General features: G+C 37.9%; 2 protein-coding genes and 1 long non-coding RNA gene across 4 annotated transcripts in view; 1 reads left to right on the top strand and 2 right to left on the bottom strand.

Moving 5' to 3' along the window:
- The window catches only part of LOC311285502 (T-cell surface antigen CD2-like), a 42,805-nt gene extending 32,987 nt beyond the window's left edge, over positions 1 to 9,818 (bottom strand). Inside the window, exons 1-4 of one of the 2 annotated variants that reach the window (XM_084401153.1) lie at positions 9,542 to 9,733; positions 8,029 to 8,328; positions 7,678 to 7,920; positions 2,980 to 3,126 (exon numbers count right to left, since the gene is read on the bottom strand). In XM_084401153.1, the coding sequence (XP_084257279.1) occupies positions 2,980 to 3,126; positions 7,678 to 7,920; positions 8,029 to 8,328; positions 9,542 to 9,599 (748 nt within the window). In that variant the 5' untranslated portion in view covers positions 9,600 to 9,733. Of the gene's footprint in view, positions 1 to 2,979; positions 3,127 to 7,677; positions 7,921 to 8,028; positions 8,329 to 9,541 lie in introns of both variants that reach the window. The other variant, XM_084401154.1, reaches the window with a different exon arrangement.
- LOC311285512 (CD48 antigen-like) overlaps positions 1 to 22,224 on the bottom strand; it is a 236,431-nt gene that overhangs the window by 70,724 nt on the left and 143,483 nt on the right. The window lies entirely within an intron of this gene.
- Positions 764 to 2,440, top strand: LOC311286723. The gene is made up of 3 exons (XR_014626627.1): positions 764 to 882; positions 1,497 to 1,561; positions 1,958 to 2,440. It is a non-coding gene; the product is annotated as an uncharacterized lncRNA (long non-coding RNA).

Here is a 22,224-nt window from a genome sequence, read left to right on the forward strand (position 1 = left end):
CAAGTTAACGTCATGGAGGTCCTCAAAGAAGGGGCAGTCGAGCTGTAATCTGTCGAGTAACTTCTCATGCACTTTATAATTGCGGGAGGAGCACTCGGAGGTGGCGCTCTCAAAGGCCATTTTTTTAGATGGCTATTTCAATATATAATTCCTCATAATGAAATGTAGCCAGAGACCAGCAAGACAAGATATCAATACAAGCATCTAACTTCAAATCAGATAAGTATTTATCATTTAATTCCTCAGCATTAAATGCAGCCAAAATATCAACCAGACAAGTAAACACGGTCTTTCAGACCGATAGAATAGTAGACAGAGAATAGAGAATTCAGAAATCTACAGAGAATAGTAGAAATCTTTCAGTAGATCAGCCTGAAATGCCTGTAACACTGCCATGGTGTGCAGCGCAGTACCAGCCTGACTCGCTGACTGAAATTATTATTATTTTTTTTTTTTTATGATGATGATGCGCTCCAAGGGGAGAGAAAGCCCACGATCGTCTCTTCAATCTGAGGCAACATCATATAACCGTGTGCCTTTGCACCTACAACACTCTAAAAACTCCTGGGTTATTTCTTCAACCCATTTTCTGGGTTATTTGTGTTGGGTTAAAATTATGGGTTATTTTTTCAGAGAGTAACCATTTTCTGGGTTATAGGGCTAATATTTTGACCCAATTCATGGGTTGTTTGGGTTTCTGGGTTATTTTTCAAAGAGTAACCCATGTTCTGGGTTATAGGGTTGGCTTTCTCTCTCTCTCTCTCTCTCTCGCCCGCAGTTGTTCTGGAATTTTCTCACAACAGTCGTTTGAAATACCCGTCGCTTTCGCGCTCGATCCGTTTTGGCCTGTGCTTCATCGGTGCAACTTCATCTATATTCAAGGTAAGTGAGTATTTTCAGTGTTTATGTAATGTAAACTTTTCTGTGTCCATGTCCCTGTTGCTTATCACCAATTGCTAAAAAAAATACGTAGAGACTAGCGTTAGCCGTGGTAATTCTGTGGTTGGCATGTAGCCGTGGCTATCACGACAACTAGGACAACTCGAGGTAACGTTATCACACACCGGACGCGATTTTGAACACGGTCCTGAGCCGTTGCTGGGTGTCGCGCATAGATACACTATATATATCTATGGGTGTCGCGGACAGACGCCGGATGGCGCCGCCGGTGTGTGTACACTCATAGAGAATAATGTGTTCGAATTTTAAAGACGCGGCACTGCGCTTCGCGAGACTGCACGTCCGGTGAGCGATACCTCGAATTGTCCTAGAGACGCGACGCGGCGCTTCTCGTCCGGTGTGCAAAGTGCAAACCCCATAGCCGCGGCTACAGAGCGACGAGGCAACACAATAGTTGAGTTATGTTTTCCAGCTGCGCCGTGCTTATCATATTATACAGTGAGTGCTCTACTGGCTGAAGTAGTGAGAGTTAAAGAAGCGGGTCAAGTCTTCAAATTGTTGCTAACCTAACCTCTATATTGCTATGTTTTCTCCAGGTCATCTTGAATGGACAGTTTTGTCGCTGATAAGCTAACTGAGTGGCAGCTGTCTGATTTTAGAGGTGAGCATTTTACTCTTATTGCCCTTATATCATCATCTCTCTATACCTACATTTTTTTTTTAATAAGACTTAAATGTGTCAGTGCAAGATTTTGTTGTGCCTTGTCTTTAAGCTGTTATGCATAAGAATGGGCAAGATATTCACCTTTGCATTAATGTCATTACACTTTTTAATGAAAGAAAAGATGTCATTCACACAAAATGGGTAACGTTAATGCTGCAAAAGAACCACATTAGTTAACTAGCAATTTGGGTCACGTGTAAAAAAAAAAAAGCAACTGCATTCCCTTAAAACTGATTATTTGTTAGCTTGATAATGAAAGAGTGTCTGGTGAGTGGTTCACAATTGTCTCAACTTATTAACAATACTCATGTTGTCTTGTTTTCTGTCTTTCAGATGAAGACATAGATGAGGAGGCATTTCTTCTCTTTGATGAGGACACTATCAAAAATCTTGTCCCCAAAGTTGGCCCCAGGCTTAAATTCCTGAGGCTCTTCTGAGAATTGTTGTTTATTTTTCTATTTTTTATTTCTAATATTGTTATTACAGTGTGACCTAAAATAAATAGGAAAATAAACATGTCCAAGTGTGTGTTTTTTCATATAGATTTTAATTTAATGCTATAAAAATGTAAAAGTGCTTGAAGTGTGTAATATAATGTAAAACAAAGTTTTATTTTCTGAAATAAGGGATACTGGGATAGTGAGGTTAAGTTAGGTTATTTTTGACCCAACTCCTGGGTTAAAAAAGGATCAACTAATTTTTGGGTTATTTCTACCCAGATGTTGGGTTTTTTAAACCCAACATTTGGGTCAGGTATTTAACCCAGAATTTGGGTCAAAAAGCATAACCCAATTTTCTGAGTTGAAATAACCCATAAATTAGTTGGTCCCTTTTTAACCCAGGAGTTGGGTCAAAAATAACCCATTATGGGTTATTTTTGACCCAGGAGTTTTTAGAGTGAATAGTCGAATAGATCGACGTTGAGGTCATAAAAGACACGAAATTTATATATATTTTTATGAACGAGTTAACAGCGATGGGCCGTGAATAGGGAGGCACGCATCCCCTGATTGTTTGCAACATGATGTTCTCTTTTTTTTTTCTTTTTTTTCTCTTTCTCACACTGAGAAATTTTCCCCACACTGACAACTGGAATTCCAACACCTGACAAAGTGGACAGACAGATAGTGTAGCACACACACACAATGCGGTTTCTGAAGACAAAGAAACCTGGAATGTTCAGAAATGTTTAATTTGATTTAAATGACTGTATTTAAGAGTTGGCATTGAAATACGTTGATGATTGTGCCGGGAACTTTTCAAGCTCAACAAGGACAACTACAGCTTCAGTTTGATCTTTTGTTGAAAATGCAAATGCTCATTGATTTTTTAGAGGTGATGAAGACGTTGCTAACCTTGTTGGTGCTTCGTACGTTGCCGACAGCTTTTACACGCACAGATGATGAGAACACAGATCAGCAGCAGCAGAAGGGCTCCTCCGCCGGCTAGGATGCTTACCATGACCCAGAAATCAATGCAAATGAGATTACCTGGATCTGAACCTGTAAGACATGGTTCAAGTGGATCATTAAAAAACATCTATTTTTAGCTGCTTAAAATCCTACAATCTGCATCATGAGTAATACTTGTGGTAGATTTTCCCCTACGCACCTGACTTAGGTTGAACCGGGTGTCCTTGACACCTGAAAATATTATACTCAGTTGAGTTACCTCTGAACGCATGGGTTGACGCCTATAAGCCGCAATCCAACCCCACCTTAGAGCCTCACAAAGAGTCGAACGACATCTCGCTCCCTATTGACACTATCACTTGGGAAAAAGGTCTTTAGTGTCTAATCTGTACCTTGTTCCGCTAACTTGCTGCAGCAATAATAACAGACAGACTTCAGTAAATGTCCTTTAAATGCTTTAATCACGGCCGGGAGATCTCAGAGAAGTTCTCCAGAGCATCTCACCCAAAAAGAAACATACATCAGGTTTTATAGGATAAAGACAGACACATCAAAATAGAATCAGCATGACTAACATGTCACGTTCTATCAATATGATTGGTTAAATTGATAAAGCCCTCCCCTTCCCCTTTACCCTCTGTTAGTGACATCAGCAAAAATATCTTGAATCTTCGAAAATAAACATTGTAAAGGGCTAATAGTTCAGTTGATCATAACACAATACAGACAAAAAACAGAACGTTCTGGTACATTGTCCAAGGTTACATTGTGTCAAAAAATTGTCAGAAGGTTAGATCTAAAAAAGGAAGTAAGATTTATTTTGTTATATTGTTAGATCTAGAATGGGAAGTCAGGTAAAAGTTAGTCATAACATTAGACCCAAATGGGAAGTCAGGTGAAAGTTTATATTTAGGTTAAAAAAATCTAAAGTCAGATTTCTAGAGTTAGTAATATATTTAGTTCCAAAACCTAGTTTACTATCTTTTCTATTAAAAATCTATCACACACTGTAAGATCAAACATTATTTCATGAGGGGGTCAAATGTTTGGACACACTTCATTGAATTTGCTCTTAATTAACTTTAAAAACAATTTGAGCTGAAAACTTGAAGTGTGAATGTATACTGTGATGGAATTCTTTTATTAATCATAACTAACATTTATTTTTCTTGCAGGATTAACATTTATATGCTTTTGAAAACTAAATATCCCTAAATAAAAGTGTGCCAAAGTGTGTCTGAATCAAATCTGAATATAACAAAAGGGGAAATGAAACAGATGTCTAAACATGTACTCATGACTTTGAGTAACAAAGTGAAGTAATTAAGAAATACAGATTTGCTGTAACAGAAGGGTTTTCTGAATTATACATGAAGAACCAATCATATTGTAGAAAAATGATGTAATGAATCATGTCACCTTTGCCATGCTTCTAATCTATAAAAACTGTGGTACTCTTTTTGGTGGAGGGATTCTCTCTCAGGGATTGATCTGAGGTCCTCCGGCCGTGATTAAAGCACATTCGAAGGCATTGTCTGGAGTCTGTTTGATTATTGCTCAGCAGGCTAGACACTAGAGATCTCAAGTGATAGTGTTTAGTGATGCACTAGAGACCTTATTCCAGAGTGATAGTATTCAAACAGGTCGAGACATGGGCCGACTCAAACAGGTATTAAAGAAAACTTAGCAGAGTTTAAATTCATAGGTGTCTGGGACACCCGGTTTAACTTAAGTCAGGTGCGTAGGGGAATTTCTACCACAACACTTTTGGATAGTGACGTAAAAGCATCATCAAGAATGCAACATGCATGTTCCTTCTTCAATAATGCTTAAAAGGCTTTAACTTTTCAATACAATTGAAGGTGGAACATGCATGTTGCATACTTGATGATGCTTTTACGTTACTATACAAATGTGTTGTGGTAGAAATTCCCCTACGCACCTGACTTAAGTTAAACCGTAATCTAAAGTATTGAATCTACAGTATGACCCAATACGGTACCAAGTTAACCTTATCTGGGTTGTATTTTCTCGTACTTTGCATAGTCTTTTTCCTTGTAAAGATGAGGGAATGTCAAGCATGTTGGCAAAATCAAATACCATTGAGTCTGAATGAACACAACTGTTACGTGCCAGCATTTCTGTTCCCTCCCCTTTTTGTTATTGGTTGCTGTGTTTCTCCCCTCTGTTGTTGGTTTCTTCCTGTTTTTTCCCGCTCTCTGCTAGCTTTAAGTTGAAGTAGCTTTAAGTTCAGAGGATGTCTTACCTGATCTAAATAGTACCAGTCCGGACAGAAGAGAAAAGGAAAGTACGTCACGTGACATACACCTTACATACACGTAGAATTACAATTGTTAAAAACACTAGGGAGCTAAGGAGCGTGTGCAACTGTGTGTAAGTTTTTGTTTGGTTAGTTAGTGAAGTTTTAGTTATGGCGCGTTAAGCGCTGAAGAATCCTTTATTTTCTGTGTTTGTTTTTAGTTAGTTTAGAGAGTTGGGGATTAGTTAGCGTGTGTTTTGGTTTTGTTATTTTGTTTGTTTAGCATCACTCATCTTCTTTCTCTCTGTGACTTATTTCAATTATCATTTTTCATTATTTTTGCTTAAATTGTATATAGCTGCAAATAAGTTTGTTTGTTTTCATTTATGCTAATTGTAATGTTCGTATTGAAAATAAAGCGAACCACCTGCTTGCAGTAATTTGTTATCTTTGAGTCATTCACCCACAGTACTTCCCAGAGACCAAAAACTATAGGAATGTGTTTAATTTTATTATACATCTTCCTCATACCTCTATGCCATCAGGGGACGTAACAACAACCTTTGACATCAACATAAAGGAAACTTTTTCTTCTATTCATTTTATCTGTTAAACTTTTTTGGTGACTACATAATTCCCAGACTTGTGTCATTTCATAGTTTTCATGACTCTGATGTTGAATAAAGAACACTATTAAGCGTTTGTGCTGCCTTAATTTTAAGTTATATTCAACTTGAATTGTGAAACTGTATTAAGTGACAACTTGGATATTTGAGTTATCTCAGCAAGTTCATTATAGGGAAGTTATTCTAATGCAAAATTTTAAGTTGTGATAGCTAATTGTGAATGTGTCCACACTTTTGACTTATCTTCAGTTCACAGTTTACCACCATTTTGCGGTTAAGCACCAAAATATGGTTATTTTACTGTCATAGATTCATGATTGTAGGTCAGCAGCAAAAACAGGAAATGGGCCAGAAACCAGTTCATATACTTTATGAGACTAAAGTGAAACCGCGAAAAGTCACTCAGACAGTTCACACAGACATGTTTATTTTTAACATCAATATTTAATTTCAGATATGTTCAAAACTCTTAAAGGAGTCATAATGTAGAAATTTCACTTTTCCACGAGAATCAATGTATGTTATGATTGCATAATGATTGTACACTGGCCGGGAAGCCGATATTTAAAAGTGAAGCGTTTGTTTACCTCAGGGTTTGTAAAATAAGCCACGTGCACGCGCACGAAAAAACGAGATTTTGATTTCTTCCCCCTCTTGACGTCAAGACGGGGGAGGATATACCAAATATGGACACCGCAAACCTATGCCGCGGGAAGCCCGCCCCTCTCCCCCTCTCCCCCTCAGATTCAGTTTAGTTGACTCGAGATAGATGGAGAAATCGAGTGCACACCTGAGATGCTCTGTGGGTGACTGCCACAAACAACATGCAAATGTGTTTTATCTACCAAAAACGGACGAAACTATCAGGGAACAGTGGAGGAAATTCATTTTTAATGACGCTGTCCCAACAACTCTTTCAAGTGGCGTATCGTTAGGTGTGTGTGCTAAACATTTTACACCGGAATCATTTACAAATTTGGGGCAATATCAGGCGAACTTGGCCTCGAAGCTCCGTTTGGGAAAAGGTGCCATCCCAACCATCAGGGACTTGCCAGAAATTGAAAAGGTAAAACTGTGTTTTTATTGCTCTACTGTGGTTAACAAATAGCAGCTAACTGCTAATGCGGCTATTGTATGTAACGTTACCTTCGAGGTAAACACGGGGAATGGACTCTACGAATGCTAGCCACATCTTTCCACTTTGTTTTACACTAGCAGCTACAGTAGTGACGGTACAGGAGTCCATGCTCAGTGGCTAAAACTGTTTAAATGCAAGTATGAAAACAATATACCACTAAACATTATTAGCCAAACTCATGCAAAACATGCAGTTTGAAAATAGCTTTCAGTTAGTGGGGCTTCTGTAAGAATGTATCTGGAAATGGTGTATTTTTTCTACGACCAATCAACGCGCCCCTCATTTGCATTATTACAATGACCGTCCACGACAGCCAAAACATCGCATCAGATCTCGCGAGACAATAATGCTTTTAGAAATAAGGGTCTGAGGAGCTCTGTGTTTATTTTTTTTCCACTTTTCTTTTTTAGAAGTGCCTGAAAGACTATAATAGAGCATTGGGTATCCAAGGTAACACAACATTATGACTCCTTTAAAGGTCATGATTTAAATGTTTTATTATGTCTTTGAGACAACACACACATTTATTTTAGTATTTTAAAAGATAAAGATTAAGTAATTATAACACCAAATCAGAACATTAAGAATAAAAAGCATGTGAAATGAGAAATACTTACATGACACTGTAACACTCTCACTTTTGTGTTTGCTGACAGGATTGTGTGCCTCGCATGAGTACGGTTTATTCTCCTGGACTTGAGTAGATGACAAGAACACCTGAGGGTTTTTTCCGTTCTGGATAATTTTGTCTTCTTTATACCAGGATAGAGTCAGATCTTCTCTTTCTCCGATGTCACAGGTGAGAGTCGCTTTCCCATCTTTTGTGCATATGATCTTCACAGCAGCTTTAGGGACCTTTTCTGTAACAGAAACATGGTGGTTATTTCCTAATACTGTACTATAGAAATATACAGTCTGATTTTGTTATTATTATTGTGTTGGAAGGGTAGAAATATTTGTCATCTTACCATATACTTTAATTTCCACTTCTCCTCTACCAGTCTCTGCACCAGCATCATTATATGCGTTGAATGTATATTTGCCCGTGTCGTTCAGACTAACACTTAAAAATCTCAATGATCCATCTTCTTCCATAGATACACCTTTAGATTCTTCTCTGATTTTCCCACCTTTCCAGCGAAGAATGTAGCCGCTGCGTGTGTCATGGACCCATCTAATCTCAGGAGGTTTCTCATTGTTTTCTGTTGTCAGCTTAATGATGCAGGACGTTCCCACTAGTAGATCTTTTCCACATGTCTCTGTTGAGACTATAATAAATAAAATCATATTAATATTTAATAAAACTCAACAGGGTTCAACTGCTCATGTTTGGTTCACTCTGAGGAAAAAGCATAAAAACAGAGAATGAATAATTCTCAGGATGGGTTTCTTTTTAAAAGTCAATTTTGGTTCAGACACTAACTTTAGACAACACAGTTAAATATTATATTCTTTCATCACACTGTACGGGGTAAGTTGTCACAAACGGGGATTTGCATAAGTCAGCCTATTAAATCAGAACTTAAACAGTAAAATTATTATAAAAACAGCTGAAAGGTAAAAGGTAACTTAAAAATACCAAACCATTGTTATGGCCAACAGAACTTAAATTTGTGTAAAATTACAACACATATGCCCTGACCTGATATTTATATATCTATAAAGAAACCGTTCTGAGTTCAAATCTGCCTTTGTTATATAGTGACAAAAAATAATATGATACTGAAACTTCACAAATTATTATAATTTCAGACTGTTTTGAACTAGATATTTGAAATCAACAAATCAGTGCTTGATAAAACAAGACTCAAAATAGTTCCTGAAATACAGACTTTGTGCTGAACTATGAAAGTAAAAGGAGTTTCAGTAGCGATAGAAAAAACAGTTTGGGTCTCCAAAGAACATTTCAGTCAAAAGGTCTAAAAAGAAGAATTTCTTTCTTATTTCGAAGAACATTTTAATAATCTAAAGAACCTTTTTCCACTTCAAAAAACTTTTTGTGGAATGGAAAGATTCCATCGATGTTTGAATGTTCTTCAGAAACAAAGTTCAATAAACCTTTACTGTAACACTATAATTTGACTACATATCTAAATGTTCGACTTTCTGTGATTGTCTTCTATTAAAGACCAACACGAACAAACACTCATTGCATACAGTATGTATAGTATAAGTGCATTTGTTTAAGTGGCCACTATAAAAGTGCATGTGTTGCTTTAAGGACATATTATTCTTGATCTGAAACTTAAAAATGCCTTAACTGTATTTTTTTCTGACAATTTAGATGTTACAATATGATTTATAATATTGAGTTGGTATAAAATAATGCAGTATGCATGAAAAGAAATGCATTCTAAACATCCTTTGATCGCAACTTTTGATCTCAACTACAAAATATATATTTACAAAATATATAAGAAAAACTGTTTCTCCACTTCAGTCTATTAACATATTTCTATACAAAATGAAGTCAGAACCTACCAGAGAGTGCAGCGAAGCCACAGAGGAATAAAAACAAGAGATTGTATTGGCAGCTCATTGCTCTTCTGAACACAGAAAATGTTCTAGAAGCGTTTTCACAATCAACTGGGAGGAAATCCAATAGTATCAGCAAAACCACAGTTTCAGAACCAGAAGTGATGGGCGGGGCTTCATTTTCTTCTGTTAAATATAGGCTATGTCTGCGTTCGAAACTGTACTTGATACTTCCCTACTATATAGTAGGGGAAAAGCAGTAGGCGAGCGAATAAGTATGTCCGAATCCTTGGTATCCATAAAAGAGTAGGTGAGAATTATCTTTCCTGAGCTGAATCCTGGAAATGGTGCCATGGATGAGACCCTCCATCACTCCACCCGCCCTTAGTGCCTCAGATTGTGAAGCCAAGCAACAACCTCAGGCACAAAGGAATGGCTCACCTGCACAAGCACCAGCTTGTTATCAGCAAGTTAAAGGCTCTCTCTACTATTCTTCTCTCACGGGAGTGTTTGCTGTTGAGGCGAGTCTCACAGGTTCTGTACAGGCTCTCTGTATGAGGTGATGAGCTCTCAGGCAAAGATAGCCTCGATGTCCCTCTCCCATCCATGATCAGATCCCAGTCTGACTGCAGCAATGAGGGACATGATGGACGGCAGAGACAGGTGAAGGTGGGAACGGTGGTCAGCTGAAGAATAAGAACCGCTGTGTTGAGATGGCAGTAGGATGTGGGGTTCACCACCTGTAAATATGTGATTGTTAGAACAATAAGAATGAATAAAGCTTTGTTTCATGTGTTGTTGACTTGTGTGTGTATATATATTTATTGTGATGGTTACTTTTTAAAATCTTTTACTCATTTATTCATGTTTCTTATTGTTGTCAGTAAATAAAATATAATTAATTTCATTAAATAATGCATTAATTCATTAATTGGTGTTCACTGCAATTATCTAGTGTATTCATGCATAGCTATGTCATATGATTTGGCTTGTTTTATTAAAATATATAATTTTCAAAAAAAAAAAAAAAAAGTAATATTAAGTATGGTCAGCATTTATCATTATTATTGTGCATAAGTGTTGGGGTGGGCTAGCAATGCAATTCATTTTGGGATAATCTTAATTTTTAAGGAGTGATGCTTGAATTTTCCCAGAATAAAATCAACAGTTTTCTCCAAAGGCGAGATCTTCGTGCAGCTGCCCGTCTCCTTTGTACAGACATTACAAACGATGAGGAAAACCATTTTACGTAGGGCTGTCGAGTTACTGATGTTAGTGCACCTGTCGCTCATTTTGTTTTGTTTTTGCAAATAAACAACAACAGAAAACATAAATAGCATGGATTTGTGTACATCATAATATAAGATTATTTACACAGGGGGGAAAAGCACAATGACGAGGATAAATATCTCTTTGAATAATTCAACATAATACATAAAGACATTTTTTGTTTTGTTTGCTATTCATAAGCCTGAGGGATAATACGAGAGTTCAATTCAACAAGAAAAAGAGGAAAACAATGGAGATTTAAGCGACTTTTGCTTGTGGGCGAAGAAATTTAACAACATTTTCAAGAGATGACGATTTGGGGGTTTCGTAATAAAAAATAATATCTTTAAGGATAAAACTGTGGGTCACATTAGTGGGTTGAAAATATAAGAACTTAAATCAACCCATAATTTATTAGTTATACTACAATCACAAAATAAATGAGCAGCTGTTTCTTCAAGACCACAAAATGAGCAAGTTTCGTCAATATAAAGACATTTACAGATAGATGAATTAAGCCTGTCGTTCATATCTTTTAAGTTGTTGCACTTGTGATAACGTCGTACGTCACATGATAACATCAACATGACGGATGATGTACGGCTCGCATTCATACTTAACGAGATCTGGCTATAAAGTACCTATTCTTTTAGCGCTCGTTAAGTAAGTACTTATTGAAATGAAGTACCTACTCAGTGAGTATGCGGTTTCGGATGCAACCTAAGCTAGCCTGGGAAAACCTGTTTTACTGTCTATGGGGAAAACTCAGATGGATCCGGCAAATTTAGATTTGCTCTGCAAGTCAGTCTGGCCAAGAGCCCATTCAAGCCCATTTCCAATTTTTTCCAAATCGAAGCACCAATCACAAACGTTGAGGCGGGCTTTACATGATGACGATCGCTCTGATTGGTTTTAGGTCTATCCAATTGCGCCTAGAGGCATTTGAGCGACGTCTGTTGGTGACGCTGTTACGACTGAGAACGGTCTGGTGTAAACCAGGCTAAGCTGTTTTCACAATGGATTTTGATCGGATCTATGTCTACAATATTTAACAGCAATACTTTTAAATAAAGTCACTTTTCTGTTCATATATGCATTAGATATCATGATGTATGATAATATTTTATTCATGTTGTTAATATTAAATAGGTCTTTCTGCAGAAATGGCATGTTAACAGTCAACAGTTTTGTGTTTTAAGATTTTTTTTTGTTTGTTTACATGTTTTTATTTTTATTATGAGCCGTTTAAATACGTTTTAAACCTATTATTTTAGAAATATATATATTTTTTTGTTTGTTTATTTTTGTTTATTGTTTTCATACAGAGACACGTTTCACTTGTTCAGGCTTTGTATTAAATAGTTATTTTTATTTGACATTAAATACGTCACATACTCACTGTTTAAGTATTATTTGTATCATCATGAACATGAAGGAAATAATACGATCAAAAATACAGTCAAATGGGAAACACTTTACAACATGTTACACATTTGTAGGCTATAGTTGTGTCATTGAAGAAACAATAAACTACAGTGTGTGTGGGGGTCCATTTACATTAAATCTTCTCATACTCTGTGTCGTTAAATATGAGCCTATTATTTGTGACAACGTAAACGTGAAGGAAATAATACTATCACATATAGGCCATATACAGTCAAATGGGAAACACTTTACAACTTGTTACACATTTATTAATATTATTTGAAATAATAATGGTGTATGGCCATATCCAACATCATGATATCGTATAATGGAAGAGTGATTTTATTTAGAAGTATTGTTGTTAAATATTGTAGACATGGATCCAATCAAAATCCATATGAAAACATCTTATATTTAACAAAAAGAAAGTGTATTGCGCAACTATGACTGTTTATCCCCCGCCCCTCACTTCCGGTTCTGTGGCTGTGGATGCGGTTCTGTCTCGAGGAAACAGACAGAATTTCCTGTTTGCGATCAGAGAGTTGGTGGTTATGCTGACAGAACCATAAACTGAAGATGTCGGTTAAAGGGATAGTTCACCCAAAAATGAAAATGTTGTCATCATTTACTCAGCCTCATGTTGTTCCGAACCTGTGAGAGTTTCTCTCTTCTGTTGAACACAAAAAAATGATATTTTGAAGAATGTAAGAACCAGACAGTTGATGGACCCCATTGACTTCCACAGTAGGAAAGAAAATACTATGGAAGGAGTGGACTGGTCATCTGGAAGACTGACATGCTTTTTGGGCCGATTATACAGCCCAGAAAACATCGGTGACCCATTCTTTTTGTTTTGCTTAATTGATGGATCTGGGGTCTTTGTGCCGAATTCTGACCCCCGCCAAATTACTACCCCCCTAGTATTGGTAGGTTTAGGATTAGTTGTGGGGGAGGGGTTAGGATTAGGCAATCAGGTACTGACTTCAACGAGGGGGGTAATAATTTGGCAGGGAGTCAAAATTCGGCACAACACCAGCGTAATCTATAGGGATCTCCCAGTCACGTGACCCCTAGCCGCGTGTCAGCCATTTTGACGGAATACTTCAGCGCACCTACATACATGAGAATGCGGATTATCACATGTTTTATGGCTGCGAATTGATTAAAATAATATAATAGTATATAATGGTCATTGTATTAATTATCTTGAACCTGCTGAAATGTTCCTATAAATATATTTTCTTTACAACTGTGCAATCTGAATAATAAATAGGCTAAATATCCAGTAAGCTGCAGCAGTCCTATGCTCGTCTTCCCATTAACTGTTTTTTTTTTTTTCTCTTTCTGACATTTCATACCTGTTGGGTTTACATTTTTTAATTAAATTGACTATAAAAAGATTGCTTGTGTGTGCTGGTGTTTATTCCAGTCTTTTAAAATAGTTGAATGAATGAATGAATGCTCGCGAGGTGCCTGTAACGATGTTAAATAGGCTAGGCTATTTAATCAATAACGTACACAGCATAGAGGAGAATGACAGTCAACTACTTTGAATAATATAGCATTTTGGGCATAAACATGTAAATAATGAAAAGATTGACATTGAAAAATGACACAGAATGATTAAAATTTAAATATTTAATCCACATAAACAAATGTTCGTGGTTCACACTGATGTTATTCATTTGTTCTCACACACTTCAGCGTCGCGGTCACTGGTTTAGACGAACACTGACCATTATCTATTATTAGCACATCGGCCGTCAGCTAACTGTTCACGTCATGTCATCACAACAAAGAAATATACAAGAGGAAGATAAAGGAATTAGGAATCATAGATCCATATGAAGCACCACAAGTTCTTTTTACAGGCATTAAATGTGGAAAAACGTCCTGACATTGAGTTCGGTGCGTCTATGGTTCGGTGACATTTACAGCTAAGTTACCTTATCCACTTCCCATCACGCTACACCGGAGCTTCATTAAAAGCATACACAAGCTTAGCAGGCTATCGGTATCACAGCATCGCTCGGGCATGATAGAAGAATAGATGAATATTTCGCGACGAGCTGTATCAGAGCCCGTCTCTGGCTGTATTATCACCAGCGGTTTAGCATTTTCTATTCCGTCAAGATGGCTGCTCCAAATGGCGTGACGTCACGCGGGACATCCCTATAGAAGGAGTGGACTGGGGTGCGTTCTCCGATAACGTTGTCTCTTCGCGCTACGAAGACTCTTAAGGTATAACTTAACTGAAGGTATACCATTTCTAGGTGTGTTCCCCGAACCATACCTTAGGAAGCTGCTTAAGATATACCTTCTTACGTGCGACGTTACCCGACACTGTCCGTGCCGATGGTGCTGAATTGGTTGAAATCGATGGCTCGAGAATCAATTATTCTCTCGTGCAGGGGCTGTTTCACTGCGTTAAGCTAGAAAGTGGTGTTCTTTATAAAATAATCACTTCAGAAATAGTTTAAATTGCATTTATTAGGACTCATGGGATATTTAAAAAAATAATCCAAACTATACTAGCCTATACTTGCCTACATATTTTAAAATTATAGGCTATTATATATTGCTGCCATAATAACCATTTTAATTTTTTATGTGCTTTCTTCTCTTTCCCATTTTTGTTCGCTGAGGTGGAGCTGCGATGAAATATTGTTCTTGTAAATACTTTCCAGCATTTCAGTAAATAAAAGTGTACGTCACGTACGGTGCTCGGCAGTGATCAAAAAGGATTTAAAGAGATTTTGAATCTCTTTTTGTAAACTCGGAGATGTGGATTCAGACGGCAATTAAATTACCACACGACCTGTTTGTCAAAAAACAGTAGGTACTAATTTGGACAATTTTATTTTTTGCATGAAAACAATTGAATTAGCCTAACTGAACACTGTCTGGGTGTATTAAAACTTCTGAATTATATTCATATAGACCTGCAACAGTGATAAGGTAAAGCTAAGAGTGGTCCAGACCAACCTTACGAACGTATGACTTACAGAAGATATACTTAACCACGTATTAACGAAATTAACCACGTATTAACGAAAAGGTACTTCTTAAGGTACAACTTAAGAACGACGTAGCGTTAAGGTAGTTCCGGAGAACGCACCCCAGGTCATCTGGAAGACTGACATGTTTTTTGGGCTGATTATACATCTCATAATTAATTTATTTTTGTCTGACAGCCCATAAAAAATCAGTGACCCAATATTTTGGTTTTGCTTAATTGATGGATCTGGGGTCTTTGTGCCGGCATAATGCATTTGTCAAAAATAAAAAAATAAAAAATTCGACAGACCGGCCAATGAAACGAGTTATTGGTGCCAGGTCTTTCTACATCGGTTTGGTCTTTTTTGGGTTCAGCATTTACAGTACTGCTGCCATCTTGTGTACACTCAAATGTTTGATATCAGTGTCTGGCACAAGTGTGTGTCTATCCAGCAAGACGACCTACTCTGACCACTACATAGGCCTACATAACGCCCGTTTCACACATACTCCTTTTGAAGTGCGTATGCGGTGCGTATTTTTCATTGGTTGTGGTCAAAATGAACACAGACTGACATGAAAATATAATAATCTCACCATAAATGCATTTAATTAAATACTACTATTTTTCACAGTCATCTTTTTTTACTTTAAGACCGGGATAAAACAAGGAAAACTACAATTTACCTCAACAAGGCGACATAATGAACAACACTCGTCTCATTCGTGGAGGTGGAAAAACAAGTTATTTGTGACATGCAAGATTTGTTGTATTAAAATTTAAATGCAAAAGAAAAGGCATGAGAGTCGGCTGTTTTTGTCAATTTTAAGTTTTAATTTTTTTCCGATTTTATTATAAGTAGGCTATATGGTTAAATATTTTACCACTTGCTTGAGCAACTTAATATATAAATCTATATAGAAGTAGCATTGAATAATACGTTGTTTAAATTGTGTTTAAACGTCTATTAAATAGTGTATATGTGTCAGGGATCCACCAGATCTGCACACACCGCCCACTCATTCACTCTCCCCGGAATACTGATTCACCACACCTGCACCTCATCATTCACTCCCTTTATATACAACCCTTCACCTTCTGTTAAGTGTCTGGTCTTGTCTTTACATGGACGCTCAAGACTTACTACCTGAGATGCCAACCTGAGATGCCAACCTGAGATACCCATCTTCGTTGATCATCATCATCTGTTCTCCACTCTGGTTTCCACTCCACTTGCAAAGACATTCATATTACATATAGGACAACTTAGTTTGAATAAACGAGCAGACAATGATTAGCTACTTGCTCTACGTTTATTTAAAATTAACAGCAAGACAACTATCAGTGAATGTGCTTTCCATTAAATGAATCACACACAGTAAACCTCCTATGTCACTATGGAAAATTAATCGTGAAAAAAAAAAGAAGTAATATTTGTGTAGTGTTCAATGTTGTTACCGATAGAGATACGCGGATGGGGTATTATTTCATCCGCAACTGCATCACAAAACTCGTCATCCGCACCAGCGTTTTTTGACCAAATTTCAAAGCCACACCCGCCCGCCATCCGCTGATTGTTTTGCGGTCTATGGACGATGCAATGCTCTGCTGATGCGAGCCGCAAGAAAGCCCTTGTCTGTTCTAGAAAGGATGCAGCAAAGATATTTAATGGTAATGTATGAGGCATAGGCTTAGGCTGAGTTTCATTAATTTACGATGAGACGCGCTATAGTTCACAATGCAATGCAAGTGAACGCGGAAGTGTGAATTAAAGTGTATTTAAAGTGTGTATTAAATACATGCAATTGGTTGATGAAACATTTATGAAAATTAAGATACAATTTGTACAAAATGAAATTCGCTTTAAACAAAGGTTTTCTACAAAGCAAAACTTAATGAAGTGGTAAAAATCATGTCTGACGATTTACAAAACAAAACTTCATTAAGTGGTAAAAACCATGTCTCCCGATATATTGCGCATCTTATGATCCTATGTTTTATTACAATTGTTTTTGAGCTAAAATGTAATGCACATCATATAGGCTATATACACAATGTATATGTTTCTTTTATCAAACATGTTTGGGGCCAGTCAAGGGGTAATTAAACTGCACGATCAGTTATTGGTAATGATACGTTGTTTATTGCAAATGTTTATTGCTAATGTTTATTATTGCAAATGTTTTTCATTTGTTTAATAAATCTCATAATGATGGCACATCACTATATCATAGTCATAGCTTTTATTTCTATCTCAAATGATCGGCGGTCGGTCAGGGGCTACTTGGCAAAGAATCAAATACAGTTGGAAATGACGTAGACCATTAATAACACAGACTGTTAACAATTGTTTTTAATTAGTATTTAAACATTCTCTATGATAAATGTTTGTAAAAAATATTTTAATAACACCGTTTTGGCAGTTATGGAGTTCTAATGACGGTTCTCAACTATAACTGTCGGTCTCACGGTTATATAATAACCGTCACACCCCTAATTGTCATGCACTACTGTTCATGTCCTAACCTCTGATATATGTATCTCAGCGCAAGCCCTCATCGACTCCGGTTCAGCGGGGAACTTAATCTCAGCCCATCTCCTTCAGAAACTGAATGCACCCAAGCAACGATGTTCTCAGGATATTCGTATACACGCCATTCAAGGAAAACCGCTGGACAAGGGTCATATTCGTCACTTCTCCCCCACTCTGACGCTCCGCATTGGATGTCTACACTCCGAGGAGATAACGTTCATGGTGCTGGAAGAGTCCACTGCTGACCTCATCCTGGGATGCCCGTGGATGATCCAACATCAACCACTCATCAACTGGGACTCTGGTGAGATAATCCAATGGAGCGAGAACTGTTTCAAATCCTGTCTTTCTACTGTTCAAAGAATCCCCAAGAACTCATCATCCTCTTCATCAACTCGGGACTTTCAGAATCTCTCCATCAACTCCACATCCGTCGAGAGTCCCGAAGTCATCCATAAAGTAGAGATTCCTGAAGAGTACCGGGCGTTTAATATTGATGGCTTTCACACCTGAGAAAGACAAAGACCCTAATGGCCCTATTAGGTGCTATCAGGCCCTATCATTCTGAGCAACCTTTCACAAAGAATGAGGAGATTTAAAAAAGAATGACTTTTTGATTGTTTGGATTTATTTACAACACAACATAATCCAAAGATACACAACAAATGACAAAAAAGCACATTATTTAACACACTGATCTAAAGACACACACCTTTGTGCCATTCCTGAAACATACATACCTGTCATTTCCAAGGTGTTTGATTTTTCACTTTACCATGTTCATGTACAGAGACTCATGTGAATGTTGAAGTCAGCAGGACTCATCAGTGGGGCATCTGGTCCCTGTAAAACAACAACAACAACAACAACAACAACAAATAACAGCTGTGAATATGCTGATATCAAGAGAAACTATAGGGCTGCACGATTTTGGGAATACATTTTTTATTTTTCTGGTTAAAATTGCTTTTAAAAAATCACAAAACACACACACACACACACACACACATATATATATATATATATATAAAACACAAGGTTTGTTGTGCCTTGTAGGCATAGGCTGCAGTGCTGCATAAAATAATAACAATAACCTATAGCAGGCAGCCTATCAATTGTTAAAAAGGAACACTTCAGTAACACTACACTAGAGAAAAATATATTGATTATCATGTCACTTCAAATGTTTCCATTCATTATGACGTTATGAAATGAGATTGGAGTAAAAACATGAAGCCTAATGTTTGGTGCGTTTTGCTTTTCAAACGCACAGCGCGTTATTTACTGAAGCGATCGAGCCGCTCCAAACTATGAAACATTATTGTTACCATATACATATCTACGTTTGAGCAGATATCCACAAACACAGTATTTAACAGTGACACGGGTCTATTATAATATTCAGCATATATCTAGCAACAGTTCAACTGCAATGTGAAGTTTATGCAACAATAACATTAACTAATATAATTCAGAATACATTTCTTACCTTACATCTTTCTTGTCTTCAAATTGCGTTCTTCTTCTTCTGAGGTAAATCCAATGTAAGCTGACTAAGCTCACAGCGTGTCTTCCAAACTCGACGAAAAGCAGAGACTGATGAAGTTTGGTGCTTTGTTTTTGAGGTAATGAGCACGTTCGCGTTCCTTAACGTGGAGATTTGCATGTCAATCTCTTTTGCGCGCGTGGGCGTGGTCAGATTAAAAATAATGAGCAAGGGTTTGAGAAACTGGACATCTTGTTGGTTTTATACAAATTACTTAAACAGAGAATATTTGTTTCCATTTTGAATCCGATCATTTAAAAGTACACACTTAAATGTTTATAAAGATATATGGCTCATAAATTTGTGACAAGTATTCGCTGAGTTTTGTTTCAGTTTATAGACGTGCTCAAGAAAACGTGCCGCGTTTGCCGACCCCAGAGGGTTAAATACATCAGCATGTCCACCTCTTCTGGGAACACATTTCATAGCGTGGGTTCGGAGTAGACAACTTGGCGATGTTTGTATCCAAGATGGTCAATGAGACAATTCTAACCAAGACCTAGAGCTGGCTCATGCTCAGTTCAGAACTACGCCACAATTCGGTCCTGGCTGCTCTGGCTTCAACTGGGAGGTGTTCTACTACAGAAGTTACATTACTGGCCCACTGGCAGATTTCAAAGACACCAGAAGACAAAAGACTGTGCATACTGTCGATGAGGTAACGAGCCTTTAGCCTGGTTTACACCAGACCCTTCTCAGTGGTAACTGAGAGTGGGTCTGGGGAGCTTCATTCACATCCCATTTCCAAAGGGGCGTCACCAACAGACGTCACTCAAATGCCTCTGGGCGCAATTGGATAGACCTAAAAGCAATCAGAGCGATCGTCATCGTGTAAAGCCCGCCTCAACATTTGTGATTGGTGCCAAGATTTGGAAAGATTGGAAATGGTCTTGAATGGGCTCTTGGCCAGACTGATTTGCAGTGAAAATCTAAATTTGACGAAAGTTCGTCTGGGTTTTCCCAGGCTAACGAGCCTTCTCTGTGGAGTCAAGACTCTGCAAAACATTGTCAACATAGAATGCCTGCTCTATAGACTTTGAACATCTTCGTATTCTTCGCTGTTGTCCCTAACATGCCTTTGGAGTGCGTATGTGGCACAACAAGGACTGTAGGTTGTCCCAAAAGGAAAGACCCAGTTCATCAGTAGTGAATGCATGATGGATCTTGCATCTACATGTACGTCTAGAGTTGTCAGTTGGGGAAATTTCGAAAGAAACGTATGCCCCTTTCAGGTGAACGACCTCATGCCGTACAGTTCTCAGTGAGAGTGTTTCTGGTTCTTTCTGTAGCTGGAGATATTGTGCAGCGGAAGAAAGGAGAATAGTCCGCTCATCATCCAGCAAAGCATATGCCTCTAGTGTCAACATGAATCAACATGCACCAATGCTACATTTTTCTAAATGTCATGATAATTTGTTAACAAACAAGTATTCATTACTTCAATGAGCTCATTGTTTCTGCATTAAATTATTACATTGTTTAAATTAATACCTTTTTTGCTAACTGTGATTTTGTATATGTATATTTCTGAAATACATAACTTAGACAGTTACCTCTGATAACAGATCACTCTAAATTGTAATGTGGACTCATGCATATTCTGTAAAGCTGCTTTGAAATCATGTGTATTGTGAAAAGTGCTTTACAAATAAATGTGAATTGAATAGTGAGTGTTCAGCATGCAGTATGCAGAAGTACTTTGACTACCTTTAACATGACCTGTTGAAGACGGTTGGGACGGTCAATATAAATGATGTCTGGAGCGGTACTAACCATGAGGACTGTGTTGGGCTCCTGTATAGTTACATCATGTAACACAGTAAGATGCTGCTTTTGACATATTTTACAGGGCTTCTTGAGGGTACAAGTCTCGGGTTTGTAATTGTGTCCGCAGCGCCAACAGCCTTTGTCTTTAAGCCACTCTGTGATTTGGGTAGTTGTTAGTTACTTGAATTTTTAACACAAACTGAAATAGTGCTCTCGCGTGTCACAATATGGGCAATAAGGTTTAGGCTTGTCTTTGGGCTTTAACAGGAAAGTGCGGTGAGTCTGAGAGGTAAGGCGTAATTTATAACAAAAATTTTGTCTACATGTGAACAACATTTTAGTACGTAGCCATTCTCACTCTCTAAGGAATGAAGTATGCCCACGAGAGCATGTACGGAGAGTGCAAAGTTATCAAATGCTTCAGCATCCCCTACTCTGACTGGTGGAGCTTTCGATATAGCTCCAAGTTCACTCTGTACGAGTTGGCGGGGTTGCCCATATTTGTCTTGGAGGGCTTGCAATGCGGTCGTGTATGGAGTGGGGTCATGCATGTAAGCTTGTGCTAATTTGTAGGCACTTTTAATCTGTCTAGAAGCACTTGGTATTTTAACTGCTCTGTGAGATGAGCGTGGCCATCTACGAGACTGTCTAGAGCCATTTTGAGCAAGGCAAAGTCAGACTATTTACCACTATCAAATTTAGGCAGAGCTGGTTTGGGTATACCACATGAGCTGGCAATCAACATGTCTGTCATATTGACTGGGGTTTTTGGCTGTTCACATGGAACACTAGGCACTGAAAATAGCTGTGGGTCAAACTGCAGTTGCCTAACAGGTTGATGTAACTGACCTGTTGGAGGATGAGGTTGAGACTGGACTGGGCCTGCAAAAGTAAGTGGCTGGGCATAGCTGGTCCCTGTGGAATCCTGATACATATATGGTCTAGGTAGGCAGAAAGGTTGGGCACCTGACTGGCCGAGACTAGAGGTTTGTCTATTAAAATACAAGGAGTGCTGCACTGTTGTAGGAGGGTAATCATCTGCAGTAGACAATTTTACCTGTTTTGCATGCTTGGTGATGCTACAGCATATATATGTGGCAGGATGGGCTATTACCCCTCCTAATTTTGTAATTTGGGGTTTGGCCAATGGG

Source organism: Rutilus rutilus, assembly GCF_951802725.1.
Source record: "Rutilus rutilus genome assembly, chromosome: 2".
Lineage (NCBI taxonomy): Eukaryota > Metazoa > Chordata > Actinopteri > Cypriniformes > Leuciscidae > Rutilus > Rutilus rutilus.